At 29.9% G+C, this 21,987-nt stretch overlaps 4 protein-coding genes across 5 annotated transcripts; 1 reads left to right on the forward strand and 3 right to left on the reverse strand.

Annotated features, from left to right (window-relative positions):
• Window positions 1-2,929: 2,929 nt before the first annotated feature.
• LOC124947220 (protein PFC0760c) lies at window positions 2,930-10,671 on the reverse strand. The gene is made up of 3 exons (XM_047489064.1): window positions 5,688-10,671; window positions 5,515-5,609; window positions 2,930-5,434 (listed from the first exon to the last, which is right to left on the reverse strand). Exons 1-3 carry the CDS (start codon window positions 9,925-9,927, stop codon window positions 2,930-2,932), a joined length of 6,840 nt encoding a protein of 2,279 aa, XP_047345020.1. The 5' UTR covers window positions 9,928-10,671.
• Window positions 10,672-11,341: 670 nt separating this feature from the next.
• LOC124947278 (diphthine methyl ester synthase) lies at window positions 11,342-13,289 on the reverse strand. The gene is made up of 4 exons (XM_047489226.1): window positions 12,591-13,289; window positions 12,298-12,474; window positions 11,901-12,225; window positions 11,342-11,783 (listed from the first exon to the last, which is right to left on the reverse strand). The coding sequence occupies exons 1-4, from the start codon at window positions 12,723-12,725 to the stop codon at window positions 11,581-11,583; spliced, it is 840 nt and encodes a 279-aa protein (XP_047345182.1). The 5' UTR covers window positions 12,726-13,289; the 3' UTR covers window positions 11,342-11,580.
• LOC124947279 (essential MCU regulator, mitochondrial) lies at window positions 12,884-13,426 on the forward strand. Its single transcript, XM_047489227.1, has one exon. The coding sequence runs from the start codon at window positions 13,125-13,127 to the stop codon at window positions 13,395-13,397; it is 273 nt and encodes a 90-aa protein (XP_047345183.1). The 5' UTR covers window positions 12,884-13,124; the 3' UTR covers window positions 13,398-13,426.
• Window positions 13,427-13,993: 567 nt separating this feature from the next.
• Window positions 13,994-21,727, reverse strand: LOC124947276 (protein flightless-1). 2 transcript variants are annotated; one of them, XM_047489224.1, is made up of 22 exons: window positions 21,176-21,727; window positions 20,885-20,995; window positions 20,395-20,633; window positions 20,146-20,307; window positions 19,852-20,072; window positions 19,516-19,732; window positions 19,197-19,438; window positions 19,006-19,097; window positions 18,838-18,908; window positions 18,526-18,772; window positions 18,214-18,399; window positions 17,817-18,128; window positions 17,549-17,721; window positions 17,299-17,425; window positions 17,102-17,224; window positions 16,822-17,025; window positions 16,617-16,738; window positions 16,285-16,437; window positions 16,062-16,188; window positions 15,791-15,973; window positions 15,595-15,708; window positions 13,994-15,458 (listed from the first exon to the last, which is right to left on the reverse strand). In XM_047489224.1, exons 1-22 carry the CDS (start codon window positions 21,299-21,301, stop codon window positions 15,324-15,326), a joined length of 3,687 nt encoding a protein of 1,228 aa, XP_047345180.1. In that variant the 5' UTR covers window positions 21,302-21,727; the 3' UTR covers window positions 13,994-15,323. The 2 variants fall into 2 exon arrangements, with proteins under 2 accessions (XP_047345180.1, XP_047345179.1); XM_047489223.1 differs by having other exon boundaries at window positions 16,285-16,536; window positions 21,176-21,722.
• Window positions 21,728-21,987: the final 260 nt, after the last annotated feature.

Below are 21,987 nucleotides of genomic sequence, written 5' to 3' on the forward strand. Positions count from 1 at the left end.
CGTCGATATCGAACTTTTCTTTCATTTCTTTCATTATTTTAAATTAAAGAATCGAACGATTGCTTCTTGAACATTTTTCTTGACATTTCTTTTATTTCTTTTAGAAAGAGGTTATCTCCCGACAGTTAAATTTTTGTTAAAGAAATGTATCGTGCTATGATACGGTATATTTACTTTGCCAAGAAATTAATTAATGATTTCGTTGGCACGGATGAATGTGCGAATGAAATCAAGGCGAAAACTCGGGGATAAATATAATTTTCACAGTGTCATATTTGCTCAAAACAAAAACGTCTTATCTTTTTTTCTTTTGCTTTATTATTATTCGTTCTTCTTTTTTTTTTTTCTTTCTTTTGGCCTTTTGATTCTTTTGGATGGAAAAATAAATAAATACTAAACTAAAAGAAGCTAGTTTTGGCTGGCTTAAACTGATAAAACGTTCGCGAAGCTCGAGTAATAATGATTTAATTTGAACGTTAATTGATTCCTAGGAATTTGTGATTTCGATTGATTGGTAAACTCACGAGAATCGTTGTAACAACTTCGTTGCTCTGATCTTTCATTGACACCGATCGACAATGGAGCAAATTGAAAGGGGACGACAGATCGGCCGGTTGTGTCGAACATTTTCTTCCCTTTTAAAATTATTACGTTATACTAGTCCTATATATATATATATATAACTGTCCTTCTACATTCTAAACTCGTCCGAATTCGGGCCTTGATATTTCCAGTAATCTGATGATCACAAATATAAACTTATTTATCGCATATGTAAGCAAGTTATAATAGTACAAAACAAGTTCCTCTTATTTTGACCTCGAGCCTTCATTTACATCAGTTTACATATGAGAATATAAAGGAATGAATCACTAAAACGTTAATAAAACATAAATCGATCGTTATGCTGCGATTTCAGAAATCAACATCGAATGTGATTTTATAAAGAAAATTTTAAATGAAAAATATTTTTTTCTTTTTTCAAATATTAATGCCATAGTTATAGATTTTTTAATGTAATAATTATAGCACCTTGGTGTAGGTAAGATGAAAAAAATGTTGACGAGAAGGCAAGAAAGACGTCACGCTTGTATCATCGGTTCCAACATTCTTGGCGTCACTTTATCGAAAATGTTCGTTCTCTCGGCAAGATATAAGTATATAAAAAGCCCACGTGTATATCTCCTCCGTTGTATCTTTTCATAGATGAATTAATGCGTGACGTTAAAAGACGATTAACTTGCGATCGTGAGCTCACTATATGGAGGTGGTAGTTTTATTCGGTTGGTACAAGAATGACGTAGAACGTAAAAGTCTCCCGATATCTATCTATAGACATCAGGTGCACGCTCTCAATGTACATACGTGCCTTCGTTCCACCCTAGACGCGTGATTAAGCCGCTAATAATAACTATCGGAACGTTGATAGATCGATTCTGCGTCATACCAAAGGCGAAGGAAGATGGCATCGATGACAATTTCTTTCATCAACGAGTTTACTTTACATAGCATTAGATTTGACTCAATGTTAGAAATCAGATCAACGATAAAAGGAATCTTATATCGATTTTATAAGAATATCTAAAACGATCTGATCGAATAGATAAGATTGAGAAACGTCCAAGTATATTGTATCTTTTTTTAAAGCATTACATTCGATAGTAAACAAATTGTTTATTCCGAGCTAATAGCCTTGTCATGGCTATTCAGTTAAATTTAGAAATAATTTAGAAATAAGAAAGTTCACTAATACTAAAGGAGGTTGCTTTCGATTAGTTGTATTGTCGTGCATAGCCCCACAGACTTGATATATCCAATTTGTAATTTTAGAGCAGGCCGTTTGCACGTGTGCTCTACTCAAATTTACTGCGTAAATTTTTCATGGTTCTGAATAGTATGCATAAATCGACACTGTGTTGATAACGGACAATTACGAATCAAGCCAGCATTTAGTCATCAGGAAAAGAATAATCCTGTCGTTTCTAAAATTATTCTTATTCCTAAACATTAATAATTGTGTTATTAATATTCAATGACATATATGTTACATTTAGAAATAACGCATTTTTAATGAAGAAATATATTTTAATAGTATATGTATATGCATATTGTTATTTTTTCTATCGTAGGAAATGTATAGAAAATAATTCGACGTATATTTTTATTTCGTATCTTGTTTTTATCGTTGTTAACTCTATGAAATTATGACAATTAAACATAATTAAAGTATTATTTTTATTCGATAGGATTATCATATACCACACACAAATTCTACAGTGAAATTTTTAGGATTTTATCGTTCATTACGCGTTGATTATTACAAACGTTAGATTATTATGCTCGTATTTAATTATAAAGTTATTGTATCTATCTTCTTCACTGAGAACTGTATTAAAACTTTTGATGATTATCCTAGCCGCAATAAGTGTAAACCAGTGAGAACTCCTAACAACTTTTAGTAAATGGGATGACGCTGATGTATGAATATTCGTACATGGGAAGATAGAATTAAAATGGCGATATGGTCATTAATAGTTTAACGAGCATCAGAGCGGCTGTTAGAAATTACGTAACAAACTCTTGCTAAAAAGCATCCATGTAATAAACAAGTCGTTAATAAAACTAAAAAAAATATCATCGGTTGACGTTATCTCGTGAAAAAAGAAATTTTTATCATTATCGTGAACTAATTGAAAAATTCATTGATTAGATCATAATAAAAATAATATTTTTTCACGAAATATGTATCTTTATTATGAAGAAATATTTTTATGTAGCTCGTTTTATGTTCGATAGATCGATATATTATTCTTTTTTGTCATCTAATTTTTTTTACAGAACCATTTGAACAAATTTGCATCATTTTGGTCGATGATTTGTCTTCTTTATTGTTCAAGTGATTCAAATTCTTATCTTCGACTTTCGAACTTTATTTTTTATTTTCATCTTTGTCATTCGAACTAACTTTATTTTCATCTTTGTCATTCGAACTTGTTTCTTTATTTTCATCATTATCATCCGAACTTGCTGCTTTATTTTCATCATTATCATCCGAATTTGCTGCTTTCTTTTCATCTTTATCATCTGAACTTGCTGCTTTATTTTCATCATTATTATCCGAACTTGCTGCTTTCTTTTCATTTTTATCATCCGAACCTGCTGCTTTATTTTCATCTTTATCATTTGAACTTTCTGCTTTATTTTCATCTTTGTCATTCGAACTTGTTTCTTTATTTTCATCATCATCCGAACTTGCTGCTTTATTTTCATCATTATCATCCGAACTTGCAGCTTTCTTTTCATCTTTGTCATCCGAACTTGCTGCTTTATTTTCATCATTATCATCCGAACTTGCAGCTTTCTTTTCATCTTTGTCATCCGAACTTGCTGCTTTATTTTCATCTGTATTATTAGAACTTACTGTTATATTTTCATCTTTATCATCTGAACTGGCTGCTTTATTTTCATCATTATTATCCGAACTTGCTGCTTTCTTTTCATCTTTATCATCCGAATCTGCTGCTTTATTTTCATCATTATCATCCGAACTTGCTGTTTTATCTTCATCATTATCATCCGAACTTGCCGCTTTCTTTTCATCTTTATCATCTGAACTGCCTGCTTTATTTTCATCATTATTATCCGAACTTGCTGCTTTCTTTTCATCTTTATCATCCGAACCTGCTGCTTTATTTTCATCATTATTATCCGAACTTGCTGTTTTATTTTCATCATTATCATCTGAACTTGCTGCTTTCTTTTCATCTTTATCATTCGAACTTTCTGCTTTCTTTTCATCTTTATCATTCGAACTTGCTCCTTTATTTTCATCATTATCATCTGAACTTGTTGCTTTCTTTTCATCTTTATCATTCCAACTTGCTGCTTTATTTTCATCATTATTATCCGAACTTGCTACTTTATTTTCATCTTTATCATCCGAACTTGCTGCTTTATTTTCATCATTATTATCCGAACTTGCTGCTTTATTTTCGTCATTATCATCCGAACTTGTTACATTATTTTTATCTTTATCATTCGAACTTGTTGCTTTATTTTCATCTTTATTATCTAAACTTGCTGTTTTATTTTCATCTTTATCATCCGAACTTGATGCATTATTTTCATCATTGTCAACTTCTACGATCTCTGAAGAAAGATTCGTAATCCTTGACTGTTCGATGGTTTTCCCATTTGCCTCATCAATTTTTTCATTTTTAGATAATTGTTCGCCATTATCTTTTACCATCTCATCTTTATTTTCAACGTTTTCTTCTTTTGGAGTCTTCGATAATTCTGTGTGCTCGTCACTTTCACTTCTTATCGTTGACGGTTTTGTAGATGCAAGAGTAACGCTTTCTTTTGTAATCGGGACATTATCTTGAGTTTTAGTTCCTTCAGATTTCACGTTATCGGATTTGTCTAATAATTTCAATGAAATCTCTGAATCTATTATTGATTTTTCAATAGATTCACGATCCATTGTAGCAGATTCCAAGCTGGTAGAATTGAAAGAAGTGTCTTGAAGTTTTGATATAGTCGTACTGTCTAGACTACTAAGTTCCTCTATTAAAACACCTTCCGGTGTTCCAGGAAGGGCCAGAGGTTCTCGTAGGCTTTGTATACTATGATCGTTCGAATGATCATTGTATTCTTGCACGGTGTCCTTAACGTGACTTGATTCGCTATCTTCAACACTGGTTATGAAATTCAAGTACCGATTTTGTGAAGTCGAGTCATCCTTGACAGACCGTGTTCGATCGTCGTTAGCATTTATATTCATATTCGCTTCGAATATTACATTCGAGTTTGTACCTACTACTGAATTTGGAACAATATCTACGAGTCCTAACATGATTGGTGTATTGACTTGACCTACTAAAAGTTTGGTCAAGTCTTTTGGATGGAATCCGCCAAATAGACTACTTAAATCCTTTACAAAATCTGTTGGAGTTCTATCTATATTTTCAATATTTTCATAATTATCATGTTCGTTCGATTCCGACGTTAAATCAGTAGGTGACTCGATGATACTCTCTTCTCTCGTAAATTTTATTTGTTGATCGATTAATTTTTCCTCCGCATCTTCGTCTTTATTTTCATTTTGAGAAAGACTCGTAGATTTTGTTATTTCAGCAGATTCTAGAACAGGTAATGGCAAACAGTCATGAAATTCACCAGTATGTTGAACTCTACCCGATGCAAAAGCATTTTCCATTGATAAAGTATTTGTTTGCATAGCATCTTCACGGCGAAGACATTGCCGTTGTTTTATTGGCATTGAAATTGTCTTCGTCATTGGTATCTCTCCTTGCTTCTCCACGATCATCTCGTTCTCTGATGTAGTCGTTGATGATAATGCATTTGTCGATTTAACCGGTGACTCAACCATTGTTTCTGATACAGATTTAAAATCAATGACTTGTGGATCTTCCTGAATAATAAAAATATATTAAGATACAATTAAATTTTAAATATATTAAAATATGCTGATGATATATGCATATAACTTACTGTAACACTTTCTTGGATAGATGGTACATTATCTAAAGTAGAATGAAGATGATTATTTTCTTGAAGTCTCTTTCGCGTTAAGAAACTACGAACACCTAACAAAATAATAATATCCATTCGTTTTATATAAAATAATGAAAAACATTATATTAAAATAAATAATAGATATTTACCGGCTTGAATTTTCGTAACAGCCGAGTAAAGTGTACTGCTACTTTCCGAAGTATCCTCTTGACTTTTAGTTGGCATAAGATTCGTTACGTAAAGGTGATATTCTTTTTTCTCAGCCAATTTTGTATCGAGCTCATTTGTATCGAATTCTTCAAAAGCTGTCACAGAAGTATCGGATCTCACAGTATCATTTTGACTTTTATTCGACTGATCTTTCTCCTCGTTATCGCTTGACTGCTTCGATTCCATCCTTTCAGAAATATTTTCTTTCTCATCTTTAGTATTTGTGATCTTTTTTAAATTTTCTGTCGAAGTAGTAGAACTTTCGCTTTTAGGAGAGGTAGCATCTTTGCATTGTTTCTCATCCTTGATCTTTCGATCTTCTTCTTCAACGATCGTTGAAACCTCTTGATCTTTGATCGTACCATTCGAATCCAAGATTTCGTGAGATTTCTCAAGATTATCTTCCGAAATAATTGGAGTCTCTTTAAAATGAATAAGATTTTCGGCACGATCGATTTCTATCAATTCTTTTGCTATTTCTTCCTCGGTGTCTAGATCAGTCGCATTTTCTTCTAGTTCTAAATACCCGAGAGGCGAAGAGTCGCTTTTAATAGTATCACATTGTTCAACGTTCTCGGATAAAAGAGGCTGAATTTTTCTTTCGCTAGAAGTAATCAACACTTCCTCTTTGTTTCTAATAATTTCTTCAGGTGAAATCGAATGTTCTTCCTTGTTTATTTCCTCACCTTCTAAATTAATTAAAGATGTTTCCATTTCCATAGGTTTTTCATCCATTGAAATCGTTTCCATTGCCGAAGTATCTTCTTTGTGACCACTATCAGAATTTTCTTCTTCCTTCATCTCAACGTCTTGTTCAATGTCAGCTTTTTCTTTTTCCGATAAAGTTAGCTCCATCAACGATATAGTTTCGTCAGCATCATTCATTTTAAAAGATGATATTGTAATATCACGTAAAGAATCCAAATTTAATTCTGGTACTATTGGCCTTGCAGGATCTAAAGATAAACTATCGGTCGAGCGATCGGTTATTGTAGTCTCTTTAACTTCACTTGTTGATTCCGAAGTGCCATCGGCAGTTTCCGTGCTTTCTTCACATTCTAATGAATTTTCAATTACGTTTACATTTTCGATAATTTCCTCTCTATCGTTGGTCTGATTCCCTAATTCTATTTCTGTTTCAACAATAGGAATGATTTTTGTCTCCCTTTTATCATTCTCATCAGTCTCCTCGTTTTCTTCATTCTCTGAAATATGTTCCAATAAAGGTGAATGATCCTTTTTCATTTCTTTCTCATTTTTGTCTTCTTCATCTATTAATTTCACTGGTTTCTCTTCATCGTATTCCTCTTCCTCTTTGATACCATCGAGATCTTGTCGAACTATGGCAATGTCATGACCAACTTTTATACCACGAATGAAATCTATATCAACGGTAGAACATTCTGTTTGTTCCGGTTGTATATATTCACCGAAACTTTCCACGGCACGTTTACGTCTTTCATCCTGTAGTTCAATGTCTTCTTCTTTGTTATCGAGATCAAATTCCGGCGTGGAAGGTGATCTTTCTGGAATAATTACTGTTGTCACAAAATCTGGAATTTCAACTGGAGAACCTTCCGTGAGGATATATGAAAATGGAATCTCTTTTGGCGAAGAAGATAATGAAAGACGAAGCAAATCGTTTATTTCTTTTCCGTTCGACGATAATGGGGAATTTTTATATTCATTAGTAATACCTTCATCACCAACATTTGCAGTAATTTCTTTAATATCTTCCACTTTGTCACCAGATTCATTTACTTCTGATTTACCACTTTCGATTTGTCCTGTTGATCCATCATCATTCGCCATAACAAGTTGTGGAATATTTATATTATCCGATTCATTTTCGGATTTATATTTTATCTGATCAATAGGATTTTCATCCATGTCATCGTTCGATTTTGGCGTATTTGTTGGAGATCCTTTTCTCGAACTACTTAAATCAGACGTTTCTTCTTTTATTATTTCTTTAACTCTTTCTTCTAGAGGTTCTTCAGCTTCTACAACAATTGAATCTTTTGAATCTTTATCGACGACCATTAGTTTTGGGCTCTTAACTTCATCCTTTTTAATGGAATCCTCGAAAGAATCTATCACTTTTTCGACGTTACGTTCTATCTCTTGAATCTCAATCAATTTTTGTTTAAGTTCCATTCCTTCTTCAACCGTCGAAAGATGAGAATTGAGCGTAGCTGATTGTTCATCTTCGATCGGTGGCTCTAAAGAATCTGGGGTCGGAGGAATATCGATGCTATCTGGTGTAACGTTTAAACTATCCTTGAAAATTTCTTCAACTTGTATATTTTCTTCTAATATTTTTTCATCAAGAATTCCGTCAAACTTCTCGATCATCTCCTGGACGGAATCTTCCACTTTGTCATTTGTTGTATCTCTCATGGAAGACGTTTCTTGATCCATTTTATCTTTATCGTCGGACGTCATCGGTGCTTTTAGTGCGTCGTTGACATTCTCTAACATTTTTCTTGTCGACGTGATATCTTCCTTGATCGACGTTGATAATTGTAATATTTCATCTCCAAGATCGCCAGTTTTGTTATCCACCGAATTATTCTCTTTCTCTTCTAATCGAAGAGACGAAGAAGAAACTGAGGTTTCGGTTGTCATAGGTGACAACGTTGGTAATGTCATGTCGTCCTTCTTCTTTGGAATCTTACCGGTGTCCGGTGAAATCGGTGGCAAAATCAAATTGTCTGATTCGTTGCGCGAAAGACTCCTTGAACTTTTGGAAGACGCCGGTCTCACAGCTGGCAAGGTAATCTTTGAACTTCCTTCTAACGTCGAATACCTGTTGTCTTCTTCGTTCGTATGACCGTTAGTTGATTTAGACCGATAATTTACATTTTGAGACTTTGAATAACATTTCGACGAAATGCCCTCTAAAATGTTTTGAGTATTGATCAATCTGTCTTCCAAGGTATCGTCTTGTTGTCTTCTAAAATCTGTCGAATCAACACTGGAACTTCTCTTATTACGGTGTCTTTCTTGGTCTTCATTCGAACGAGTATCATTTTCTGAAGTATTAGGTCTACTTCCACGTTTGTTTGATTTTTCCGTATTAAAAGTCGATCTTTTTGATTTTTTTGATAAAACATCGTTCTTGAGTTCTTCAATCTTTTCTTTAATTATCGGTATGTTTCTATCAATCACGTCTTGGACTTGTTCTACATAACTCATATCAAGTTCATTGATATTTTTAACAGAGCCAAACGTACGGACAACATATTCTTTTACCTGATCCATACTATGAGCTTTAGATAATTCTTTTCTATCCGGAATAAGCTCGGAAAAACTATCTTTCTTTCTCCGTGACCGGCTTGATCGGCTCGAATTTCTTTCGACGCTTTCACTACGACGAATCGTCCTTTTATTTATTTGTTTCTCTTCAAAATTCTGTACTAATTCAGCACGTTCAGCTTTCCCCGTAGATTTTCTCGAAATATCGCTAATTTGCTCTGGAAATTGGCTTTCGTTCGAAGAATCCGTACTTTTCTCCCTTAAACTACCACTTAATCTATTTTTTCTAAGTTCCATCTTGATATTTTTTGTACCAGAGTTACGAGTTAAAACCGTTGGTATTTGAGAAATGATCTTAAGCGTCTTCGCGCTACGATCGAGTCTCAAAGAGTCATTATTATCTGTAGTTGCTTTCGGATGATCTCTCGAATATTCTTGACTAGTATCGGAAGATCTTCTTTTCTCTCGTTTATTTTTCGTGCCAGAAGACGATCGTCCATTTTTCTCGTTCGCAAGTGCTCGCACCTCCTCGGTGCTTATCCTCTTCTCTCCATCTCCAAAAATATTTCGATGCCTTTCAAGAACTCTTGCCGTTTCATTTAAAGACCAACCACTGGTCGCACCGATGTCCTTCGTTGTTCGTTTGCTTTTTCTAGACTCCTTGCAATCGCTACGTCTTTTGATTGTATTAGAAAAATTATATTCCCCGCTCGTTTTCTTACCAACGACATCGTATTGTTCTCGAAGCGTAAGCAATTTCTCGAAATGACGAGCGGCAAAAACATAAATGTCTTCGGGACGTTGTCGTAAGACCTCTCTTGTTAAACTTTCCACTACAGCTGCCAAACCCTGAGGAACTCTTGGTGCTAAAAGAAATCCCATTTCATAGGGATCCTTCGAACGTTCTGTCGACGCCGCCATTTTATCGATTTTAATATATTTTCTTTGTGAACATTTAGAATTGCTTAGTCATACCTGAAACATTTATTTTATAGTACATGCAATACGAGTAATTGTATTATAAATTTTTTTATTCTTTTTTTTTTTTTTTCTTTCTTTTATATCGATTTTTTACCAACAAAGATTTTTTGTTTTCATTGAACAAACGAATCTTTTCAAAAAGGACTACTTTGCGGTGTACGTATTCAACTTGTTCAAGGTCATGTACATGACCCAGAAAACTAGCGCTAACCTTGATAATTCCCGCATATGAGCGAACGCATAGTACTATACATCGACCAGTTAGATATTTATAGCTTTTGCTCTTTTCTCTCCCTTTCTTATTTGTTTCCTCTATCCTGTAGAAATAAATTGGAAATAACTCTTTTATTCATCGGTACGATTTAATTAAACGAAAAAAAAAGTTGGCATCGAATCGTTTCATAAAAGTTTCATCGTTTCGTTCTGTAATAATTATTATTAATTAAAGATGAAAGATCACGCGAATGTCACAACGTCGATATATATGTATGTCCTATCTGACAAGTATATAATGGCTAATGTATCGTTTATACCTGACCTACGGAATAATCGATGCGTATAATTTTAAGAGTACTTCTTATACAGACGAAATAATAAGAGATTATAATTGTTTTTTAATCAAGTACATATGTGAAAACGTATAAAAATTTATATGATAACAATAATCATAGTTTAAAATATTAAATATCGAGAAAGCACGACATGTTATATATTATCGTTAAATAAATAAATGTGAAATAAAATATTTTTTCCGAAGAAAAAAAAAAAACGAGAAAAGAAAAAAGATCTAAAACTATATAGATATAATTGCTTCACGAAAAAAAAAAAAAAAAAGTAAAATGAATGAAATATGAATTATGAATATTCATTAGGAATATTTCGTTTTTTTTGAAAAATCTTATAAATTTGTCTGATGATTATCCCAGTACTTTCTATAAATATACATTGTAAAACTAAAAATCTCTCTCTCTCTCTCTAACAATTGTTAATATAAATTCTCTAGAAATTGTTTAATATTAAAATACAAATGTACCTGTTAGAATTTTGAAAACGACAGTGCTGATTATTGAAAAATAAGTATACGATAAGTATTTGATAGTCTTTGAAAGCCGGAAGCGTGTAGAAGAAATAACAACGTCGTCGGACCAAGAGTTAACCTGCTCGACTGAGAGCGGTCCTTACACCGTTGGCCGATTTCACCTGTGCCGTAGGAACGATCGATGCCTTTCCATCGATTAGTCAGAAACTACCTGCTTACGTGACACGAAGAAGAACTCGCGAATATCGTATATATTTACGATTTGTCATGCGTAGACTTTTTAAGATTTCTCGGACAATACATATAATCAATAAATTCTAAGGAAATATTTAATGTGTAGTATTACGTAACAATGGAAAGGTTACATATAACGACGTTATTGTATTTTTATGAAGTTTTTTTTTAAGTATAAATAAGTAATCTTGTAGTAAATCTTATAGGCGACGTTCGATAAAATTTTTTTTTTTATAATTAAATATTTACAATAAATATAATAAAAAATATATACGTTAATCAATTTTACATGTACTTTTAATACGATAATGAGCCATTGATTAGTCAAGTTGTGTTTTATCAATAACATATTGCCTTAAGAAACTAGTTTCAAGAGGATGTAATTTCTCAGCTGGTATGATTAAAGAATGAAGAGGTTCTCCAAGATCAATTTCTTTCATTTCTTGCAATGAACAGGCAACTATATTCTGATCCTCAGATCCTATTCTAGCTAATCCAACCACTAGGCTATCTTCTGTAAAAGCTGTAACATATATTCATGATATATGTTATATATATATATATTGTAGGTCATGATATAAAATATTAGAATATTTAAATAATAATAATATAAATAATATTTGCAATAATATCTACAAACCTAAGCATTGATCGCTATCCTTTTTCTTTTTTTCTAATATGGAGGTTAATTGATTGGATGCCTCAGCAACGGTCATATATTTTGGTGGCATATAAATTTTTTTCTTGCTTAAAATGCTTTCCAATGTAGGCTCTTTTACTTTGATATCCAGTAGGCACAAAGTATGTAAACCTCTTTGTCTGTTAGAAGCAATTTTATCATAGAAACTATCAGGTTGCCACATTTCTGTCCAATATGGAATAGATACAGTTTCTCCAAAAGAATACAATTGTAAACCACAACAACCTATAGCAGTTAAGATCGATGCATTATGGATTATTGTTACCTAAAATTAATTGTTTCAATTATTATATATCTTCCTTATTATAAGTATCTTAAAAAGCAAAAGTTTATATACCTTAGCACCTTTCTCTTGTGCTCGTAATACTAAATCTGTATGCGTGGTTGCACCGAATGGATCTCCAACAACTAAAAATGCGATGTCTTCGTCCTTTACATTTGATAGTATTAAATCTGCATTACTTTCTACTAAGTCACGGTCTGCGATGATCAAAGAACAACCATAAAAATCTTCCTATTAAATTTAAGTAAGATAATAATTTTTCATTATCAATCATTTTTATAACATGATATAATGTCTAGTGCCTTTATATTTATTTGTCAATTTTATGTTAGTATTATTATACATACCAAGGTTTTTTGACCTACAGAAAGAATTGATGTATAAGATTCCAAATACACGCGATTACATTTTCTTATTATTTCAAGACCCTTAACAGTAATATCTTTTGCGTCACCAAGTCCTAAACCGATCATGTACAACATCGTTAGTTATTTATTTCTTATTAATTAAATTTTGTATTTCTTCAAATATAAAAACATGTGCTTCGTTCACATTTTATGTATATTATTTTAAAGAAATATAAAGAAACGAGATAGGATAGCATTGCGCCATCTGTTGGTGAAATACAAAATTAAAATCGTAGGTGGTTTATAAAATTAAGATATGTGTATCTATTTAACGATATCAGCCATATATAAGCCATAACTTTACGAATTTTCAGTGGTCGTTTCAACTATTATATGTTTTATTCCTATTGCATCCATTATCAAGTATTTATACTGATTGATCGAAATATTTAAAATTAATTTCATTTATATTTTAACGGTAAAGTCTTCTTATAAGTCTTCTTATTCTTCTTATCTGCAATTACTCTAATCAAAATGATTTTACAACGATTAACCTCTGGATTGACGAAAGTGCATATTTTGAACGGATTTATGGGTGAAAATAAAATAAAAGTACGATCGAAAATCACTACACCATCAGGTGCTATTCTTCCTGAACCGAAACGAACCCCATTCGGTTTCGTAAGAGTAATTTGTGGAGTGGTATTAGGCTTGCTTGTAGGTGCTACTATTAGTAAGAATATGGCTAATTTTTTGGAAGAAAATGATCTCTTCGTTCCGTCAGATGATGACGACGACGATGATTAAAGTAGATAAATTTGATATATTAGTTGTTGGCAAGTATCTAGTCTTTATATCGCTATTATATTTAAATAGTATTATTTTTACGTATTAGTATTAATTTACCTATAGAGTTATCTTATAGTTTTACAAAGTATCTTTAAGTAATTTTATAAGAATATTTATATTAATTTATATTAATTTGATATATTAGTTGTTGGCAAGTATCTAGTCTTTATATCGCTATTATATTTAAATAGTATTATTTTTACGTATTAGTATTAATTTACCTATAGAGTTATCTTATAGTTTTACAAAGTATCTTTAAGTAATTTTATAAGAATATTTATAAATACTTCATTGTTTTTTAATAATTATATGACTTTTACATATAACATTTCATTGGAATAATATAGTAAATTATTTCAATTTTTATAAAGTTATCTATTATAGCAATTATATAAATGTTAATAACATAGTAATATTAATTGTGGTATTTTGTTGCAGAAAATAATCTCAAGAGAATTCAAAAAATGGTATAATATTGCGTTGATAAAAAAAAGTATTTGCTTTGTCTTAATATAAAACAATATTTATGATTTAAATTAATGAAGTCATAGTTATATTCTGTAATTTAATACAAATATTTATTTATACAAATAATAAAGGTTAGTATAATACAACTTGTACAAAATGCATATACATACATATACATATATATATATATAATTTTTTCTGTACGCTTGTAAATAAATTAACACATTAAATATTCTATTGATCACATCATGTTAAAATTCACATCCATGCACTTATTGACTCATGTTTAATATGCATGATGTCATATATATAATGAATATATCAAATGCCTTTTTATTTCTAGCCTTTGCTTGATATACACAAATCTATATGAGAATGCAGGAATATTTTGTGTAATATACAAAAAAATCTATAAATATTGATCACTTTGTGTATATTGTGCTTGGATGCAGAAAAGATTGATAAATCATTAAATAAGAAAATGATAAAGATTAAAAGGCTTTACTATAGTTAAGTTATAATAAAGATATATCCAGTTTGTATATTTATAATTTTCTTTAGTAAAATATTACTTTCTTTGGTTATTATATATATAAAAAAGATTTCTAAAATCTACAAAGTAGAAATTATAATATTTTAAGAAATTATTGAAATGTTTAAATTAATATTTTTTGATACTCATATTTTACTACAATTTACTCTACACTTCTAAAATAAATGTATGTTATACTTTGCTGATGTGTGTTGTATTTTAAGAATAAAGACATTTTATAATAGCAATTTTGTGTAGCTCTGTAAAGCCAGCTATGCAAAATAAATATACTGTTTTCAAAATAATATATGTAATGTTACTTATGTATTTTTCTTTTTTTTTCATGTATGTGGAAACAAAACATATGGACAGAAAAAAACGTACTCCTTTAATTCTAAATGTTTAGTGTATATATGTATGATATGAATTATTTTGACCAATGTTAAATGTATTTTTAATCACAAAATTGACTTTAAGTAGAATGCATGTGTATAAAAGGCTGATCAAGACCATTCTAATCAAAACAAATAATTGATATGAAAATTTTCAAGCACACAAAGTGAACTCGATTACAATATTTCATTACTTCTTACTTCTTTATACATGTAATGTTCAATATAATATTAAAATACTGTGAATTTTTTAAATAAATTCATATGTTATATAGCTTAATATAAAGTGGAAAATCACATTAGAATGTACAAAAACATAAAATATAACAAGTTCACATCATCAATTCTGGCACTTGCATGTTGCTGATATAATTACTAAATTCAAATGATGAATTTAGTTGCAATTGTAATATAATAAATTAAGAATATAACATTGCACTCATATTTTAAGCTAAAAATAATAGCAATACCTGCCTTTCTTCTATGTAGATTTTATTGGGGAGTTCTCTTATGTTGACTCCAGCCATGAAAACATTTAGTGAATCTTCGTGACTCTTTTCCTTTAGCAGTAAGAAATAATTTACGCGGCTTGTTTGGTTGTTTAACACGTAGATGTTGTATGTAAACCTGAAAGATAAAAATGAATTAATTGTTTACTTAAAGTTAATTAATAATCTATTAAATAATCTAAAAAAATCTAGTTAAATCTATTAAATAATCTAAATAATTTAAAAAATAATCTATTTTACTTCAGATATTTTACCTGAGCTGATTTATATGCAAGCTTGATTTCTACTTCCGAGCAGCGGGTCCCTAACCAGAGAAATACTTGTTCACCATTATCTAGTATCATTATATCATCATCTGCTAAATCATCCTGAAAACAATAAATATATTAATAATTAATAATTTTAAGAATTTAAAAGTTTTTCAAATGAACATAATATATAAATATTTACTTGGCAAAAATCAGTGCATTTTTCACTGATAGTAAAATATCCTTTTTCATTAGAGCACCTAAACAGTCTTGTGTAATTCATATATTCTGCATCAATGTCATATGGTTTCTTTCCACCAAGTGCAACCCAAAAAAAGTTATCTGGTTCTTCGCCTTCATTTAATACTTGCAAACTAATCCAAGGCTGTTTAAAATTATAATATTTGACTTAAATTCTCTCGATTATATACTTCAAATACAAATTATATTATTTGTGAAAATTAAAAACCTACATTGTTAAACATTTCTTCAGCAATTTCTTGAATTAAACGTGCTTCATCACTATCTGATTTAGAACCAATCCATGCATAAACTATTCCAGTTTCATCATCATTATTAAATGGTACATTTAGAATGTAACTGAAAAATAATTAAAAATTGAATTAGAGGAGATTATAAGAAATCAAACCTTGCGATTTTATATGGATGAAAAAATTGCAAGATTTTATTACTTACCAAAATGCAGAGTTTAATAAACTGGAATCAGCAGGTATTTGTATTAATCTAGTGCATAATGCACTACCATTACTTCGTAAATGATAAAATTCGACTTTGCTTGTACCAGGAACTTTTGGTTGTTTACGTTTGCCTTGATGAATTATAAATTTCCTTTTGAAATAAGCCATGAATTTTAAATTCTCTTGTTGTTGATGTGTTCTAACTACTTCTAAATTTTCACCAAACAATGACTTAAATTTTTTTTGTAAACTGAAAATATTTTATTTTTTTTTTTTTAATATATGTTATTTATACGTTTTCTTATTATACAGTAAGAAATTTATTCATACCTAAATGTAAATGTAAGCCAACCCATATTTCCGGCATCTCTACCTTGCCAAAAATATACTGTACACTGATAATCATCTTCGTATTGTTCATCACCGTCTTCATTTTCTGCTACATCTAATGGCTAAATCATAAAATATAAATATAATTTAAATTGTATATTATTTATCGTAAGTAAAATATATTTATCGTAAGAATTTAATTTACCATCCAATAACGACACAAGAAAACATAACAGTCACCACTATAAAAATGACCAAATTCTTCTTCTGGTAAACGCACAAATTTTCTTCCTTCCAATACTAGTGCTTCCATTCCTTCTAAATCATCATTCCACTCTGTCATAAGCTGTTGTGCTTCAGCAGCTGACATTGCAGGTTGTCGTGGCATGAAAAGAGCAGCTAAGTCTGCCTGTGTATTTCAAAATTATTTCATACTTCTATATTTTATGAAATATTTATAAAAATATGTTAAAATTAGTATTTACTTTTGTTTCTTGTTGTTTAGCCCATTTGGTAAGATCAGCACCAGTTTTAGCAACTGATTCCGCAGTTCTAGTAAAATCTACCGCTATGACCTCATCCCAACCAGTAAACTTTGACTTAAAGACCTGATAAATATATAATTATCTTTTGTTTATTACCGATACAAATAAAGTAATAAAAACATTATAAACATTCATACCTGAGATTCTGTGCCTTCTTGTAACCTTGTTACCATAGCATATTCTGGTCTTTCTATCATATTAAATAGTTCTTGAGATAGTTTTACAGCAGCAGCTCTTACTAATCTAGTTGATTTTTTTCCAAACCTATATGTATTATTTAATTTAAATTAACACTTAAGATAACATTTCTTCAGATATTAGAAACATAATATTATTTGTATTATAAAATTTTTATTATAAAATTTTAATAATATTAAATATACTTACCAAACATATACGTCGAGATAACAATCTAAGATATAAACATTGCGATTATTTAAAAGACTGTTCATCAATTTTCCATGAGGCACTTCAACTTGTGGTAATTCCAAATATCCCATACCAAGTTGAACTTGATAAAGACGTGGTGTTACTGGTATAAAGTCTGGATCCACATGTTCCTGATACAATAAGAGAAGTATTAACATATTTCCCTAATTATTATATTATAATTACTACGGATTACTACAGTATATGGGGAAAAAAAAAGAATTACAATTATTGTTTTAGACTCTGAAGTATCCTCTAAGCCTAAATTTAATAAGAAATCCTCCGATTCCAAATTCATAACTTCTGTTATTATTTCAGCTTTGTTTTTTCTTTCATTTTTGTTGATCTTCTCAGCCATTAATCTAGCTTTGGATTTTAAAGTACTTTTTGCTTTTTTCCCATACCACATAAATATTTTATTTCCTGTGTCCAGCACAAAAACATAACAAGGATCTAAAGATTCAAAACAAACTGGTACAGGTTCCAAATGAATAGAGGCTCCAGCTGCATGTACTCGATATAAACGTGTTACAGCAGGCTATAAAAGAATATAATGTTTATTAACAATTTTATTATGAGAGAAATTTTCGATAATATTTTCATTAATAATAATATTTACATACAGTATCTTCTACTGTATAGAAACCAGAAGAAGTACGGCCACCTTCAATATACGTTATTTCAGAATCAAAAAGTATAAGAAACTCGTCCGATTCGTCTCCCTGTTCCTCCCTTATAGTACGACACTGTGCTCCAAGATAATTACGTAAATTTACAGCATGAATTGCAGCACAGGCCCTTTTGTCCAACTATTCAAAACAAATGGAAATCAACATATAAAAATTATTTTAAGAACACATTACTGTAATTAAAATAAGATTTTTAATAATTTTCAGATATTGAAATTTTATAAATCAAATATTATATTTGTATACCGTTGCTTTTTCTCCTATCCAGAAATATATTGCCCAATTTAATGATCCGCTTTCATCAATACTAGTTTTTAATACAATGTAGCAATCGCCTTCATAGAATTTGCCATGCGCCACTTCTTCTATTTCATTAGGTAAAAAATTTTCAATTTCCCATATTGATAAACCTGGTATTTGTCCTGCATCTTCATCAAAAAATTCTGAATAATCCAGAGGTGGCTTTTCAAGAGTTTCATCCCATCTCTTAGGTCTAAAAATACAATTTTAATAACATTTTATTAATTTTTTTTAAGACTAATGTAATTAATTACTCACTTTAATGACTCAGCTTTAGTATCATTACATTCTTTATCTTTGTTTTTTTCTTTTGCAATGTCTTTCATACCCTGCAAGGTAAATTATAAATATATTTTCGAAAAAAATTAAGATGTAATTAACAACATATGTGTGTGCGTGTGAGCATTTTATTATATTATATTGTACCTTTAGTATTTTAGCTTGATCTTGATCAGCCTCTTCTTGGTCACGTCTTCTTCTTAATCTCATTTTACGAGCGATTGGGTCTTTACTGCTATCTGTATCATCAAATTAATTAGCAAAATAATCGAATATTTTTTAAATAATATACATATATATATATATATATTAAAGAGAAAAGTATTGCATATACATACTAGCTGTTTGTACCGGTACAGGTACATTGGCACCAGCAAGTCTTAATTGATGTTGTAAAGAAAAATCAATATTATAAAATTCAATGCCTGATCCTCTTTGTACCTCTGTTGGTTTTGGTGGCATTACTAAATTTGGATTATCTCTTAAATCCAGTTGTTCCAAATCAGTAAGAAGATGAATTGCATCTGGTACAGTAATTAACCGATTTGATGTTAATATTAGCTTCTTTAAGGAGCCACATCTACAAAAATGATGTAATATTATTTTGCTTCTTTACAATAACATATTATTTGTACAATTACTTATATCGTTATGTACCTGCACAATCCTTCGGGTATCATTTCCAAATGATTATTAGCAGCAGAAAATACTTGGAGAGATGATAGTTTACCAATTCCAGAAGGAATTCCTTCAAAGTCTATTTCATTATCATTTAGATATAATCTTCTTAAAGTAGAAACTTTGCAAATGGAAGCAGGTATGGCAGTTAACTTATTTCTACATATATTTAATATTTCCAATTTCGTCCATAATTCTGTAAATAAAAATAATTATATCTACAACTACAAAATATATAAATTATTATAATATATATATCATACAATATTCAATTAAAATAAATAATTAATATGAAATCCATATACATAAACATACCAATAGCTGTTGATAATTCTGAAATTTGATTATCATTCAAGTTTAATCTACGTAAATTTGAAAGTGAATATAAGGCATCAGGCACTCGCGGCAAACTATTTTGCGATAAATCTAACTCTTGTAAATTCGTAAGAGTTTCAAGACTTGATGGAATATTATTTAATGTGCGTTGAGTATCACGCATTTGTAATGTAGTTAAATTCATTAACGATGGTAGTTGCCTAAATTAAACAAAGAATTTATTTTATATATATCATTGAAAACTGTGATATTCAATTGAAAAATCTTACATACCTTAACTGAAAATGGCCTAAAGGATTATGATTTAGATTTAGTGTCTGTAAATTCGTCAAACGTCGGGTTTGTGGTGGTAATGTCTCTAATTGATTGTTACTGAGATCCAAAAATAATAGGTCTGTTAAGTGAATAAAAAGCGTATTCGGAATTGTTTCAATACTACAAATAGAAAATTGTACATTAAGCATAGTTGATGTATAAGTTTCATACATTATTGTAATACTTTAAGTAATATTAAAACCATACTGATTATAACTCAGATTTAGATTGAGTAAAGACCGTGCTCTTTCTAGACCTTCAGGTACTTCTTTTAAATTATTATGGCTTAGATCTAATGTTGTCAGTTCCTCTAGATGAAATAATTCTGCTGGTATACCACTTGACTTGATATTATTATGTCGAATGTTTAATGTTCTAAGACATCCTAGTTCTGTTAATTCTCCATATAAACGTTCCAGTTTATTTTTAACAAGTGAAAGATGTTCCTATATTCAAAAATATCATAAATATAAATATTATCACAATTATTTATATAATTATAATTTAATCATTATTATTATTATTTTTGATTTATAATCCAATACAACAGATTTTGGTAGTTAAAGATAGTTTTCTAATATTTCAAATATATTTAAGAAATTATGTTTGTTAAGACAAAAGAAAATAATAGTGGATTCAAACACATTATGCTTTTATTTTCATTATCAAAATTTATTCTTAAATAAAAATCATTTACCAGTTTTAGTAATTTACCCATTTCTTCAGGAATTTCTGTTAAATTTGTCTTATCTAATTTTAACCATTGTATTCCTGTCATCAGACGAACTGATTCAGGAAATCTACCATCCTGAAAAAAAAAAAATTATTATTTTAATATAACATAGATGAAACTAAAATCATACATTTATTAAATGATATTTATATACTTCTCATATACTTTTTTATATCTTTTGTGTAGAAAATTATTATTTTTTTTTTTTGTTATATCTAATTCTGAAGATATTAAAATCTAAATATATTTACTTACTCCAAAATCATTACAGCTAAAATCTACTCCCCGAACAAAAGGTAAAACTCCTGTATTTGCCATGGTTTTCAGAATACTATTCTTTTTGCTATATATACATATATATATATACATATATATATACATATATATAGCAAAAATATATTATCTAAACTATTAGTATATAATAATGCTGCATGTCACTGGAAACCACTTTATTATCGTATTACACTGAGGTTATATTCGGTAGAATTTACGGATAGAATAAATGACATTTAATTATTTCTAAAGTATTGAATAAAACAGCTAATATATGAAAATTCATATATAAATGTTTATATTATTTTGCTTGACATATACTTCAACGAGTATACTTAATTAAAATAATAAGCATAGATTAAACCTAGGTTATAAACGGACCACTAATTGCAGATTTACACCGGACACAATAAAATAAAATAAGCGTATATATACATATGTCCTAGATGATATATAAGGGTATGAACTAATATAGATGACTATGAACAGTGATGAACAGCACAATGATCACGTAATAGTGAACTTTTTAAAGTCATGTTTACAAGTATCGTTTTTATTGTTGCGCATCTTTTAGGGGATATTTGCTATATGTAAAAATTTCCCTAACCGTGTTCTATTTAGATTTGTTTGAGGATTATATCAAAAGATTGGCTACTGATTAATAGACAGTACTTTAGGAGATAAAACAACAATTTTATATACCAAATTTGTATATACCATTGTATTTGTAATTTGAACACTTCAGAGAAAGGCGCGATTGTGCGACATCTAGCGATTCATTAGCCAAACTGGCT

Source organism: Vespa velutina, chromosome 2, assembly GCF_912470025.1.
Source record: "Vespa velutina chromosome 2, iVesVel2.1, whole genome shotgun sequence".
Taxonomy (NCBI): domain Eukaryota; kingdom Metazoa; phylum Arthropoda; class Insecta; order Hymenoptera; family Vespidae; genus Vespa; species Vespa velutina.

Coding starts and splice junctions, on each gene's coding strand:
- LOC124947278 (XM_047489226.1), bottom strand. CDS start 12,725: ATGTTGTACATGATCGGTTTAGGACTTGGTGACGCAAAAGATATTACT. Junction 12,475..12,590: donor CTGTAGGTCAAAAAACCTTG/GTATGTATAATA, acceptor TAAATTTAATAG/GAAGATTTTTATGGTTGTTC. Junction 12,226..12,297: donor CACAAGAGAAAGGTGCTAAG/GTATATAAACTT, acceptor AATTAATTTTAG/GTAACAATAATCCATAATGC.
- LOC124947276 (XM_047489223.1), bottom strand. CDS start 21,301: ATGTATATATATATGTATATATATATATGTATATATAGCAAAAAGAAT. Junction 16,189..16,284: donor TTATTAAACTCTGCATTTTG/GTAAGTAATAAA, acceptor ATTATTTTTCAG/TTACATTCTAAATGTACCAT. Junction 15,459..15,594: donor TTGCATATAAATCAGCTCAG/GTAAAATATCTG, acceptor TTTATCTTTCAG/GTTTACATACAACATCTACG.
- LOC124947279 (XM_047489227.1), top strand. CDS start 13,125: ATGATTTTACAACGATTAACCTCTGGATTGACGAAAGTGCATATTTTG.
- LOC124947220 (XM_047489064.1), bottom strand. CDS start 9,927: ATGGCGGCGTCGACAGAACGTTCGAAGGATCCCTATGAAATGGGATTT. Junction 5,610..5,687: donor TGTTACGAAAATTCAAGCCG/GTAAATATCTAT, acceptor TTATTTTGTTAG/GTGTTCGTAGTTTCTTAACG. Junction 5,435..5,514: donor CTATCCAAGAAAGTGTTACA/GTAAGTTATATG, acceptor TTTATTATTCAG/GAAGATCCACAAGTCATTGA.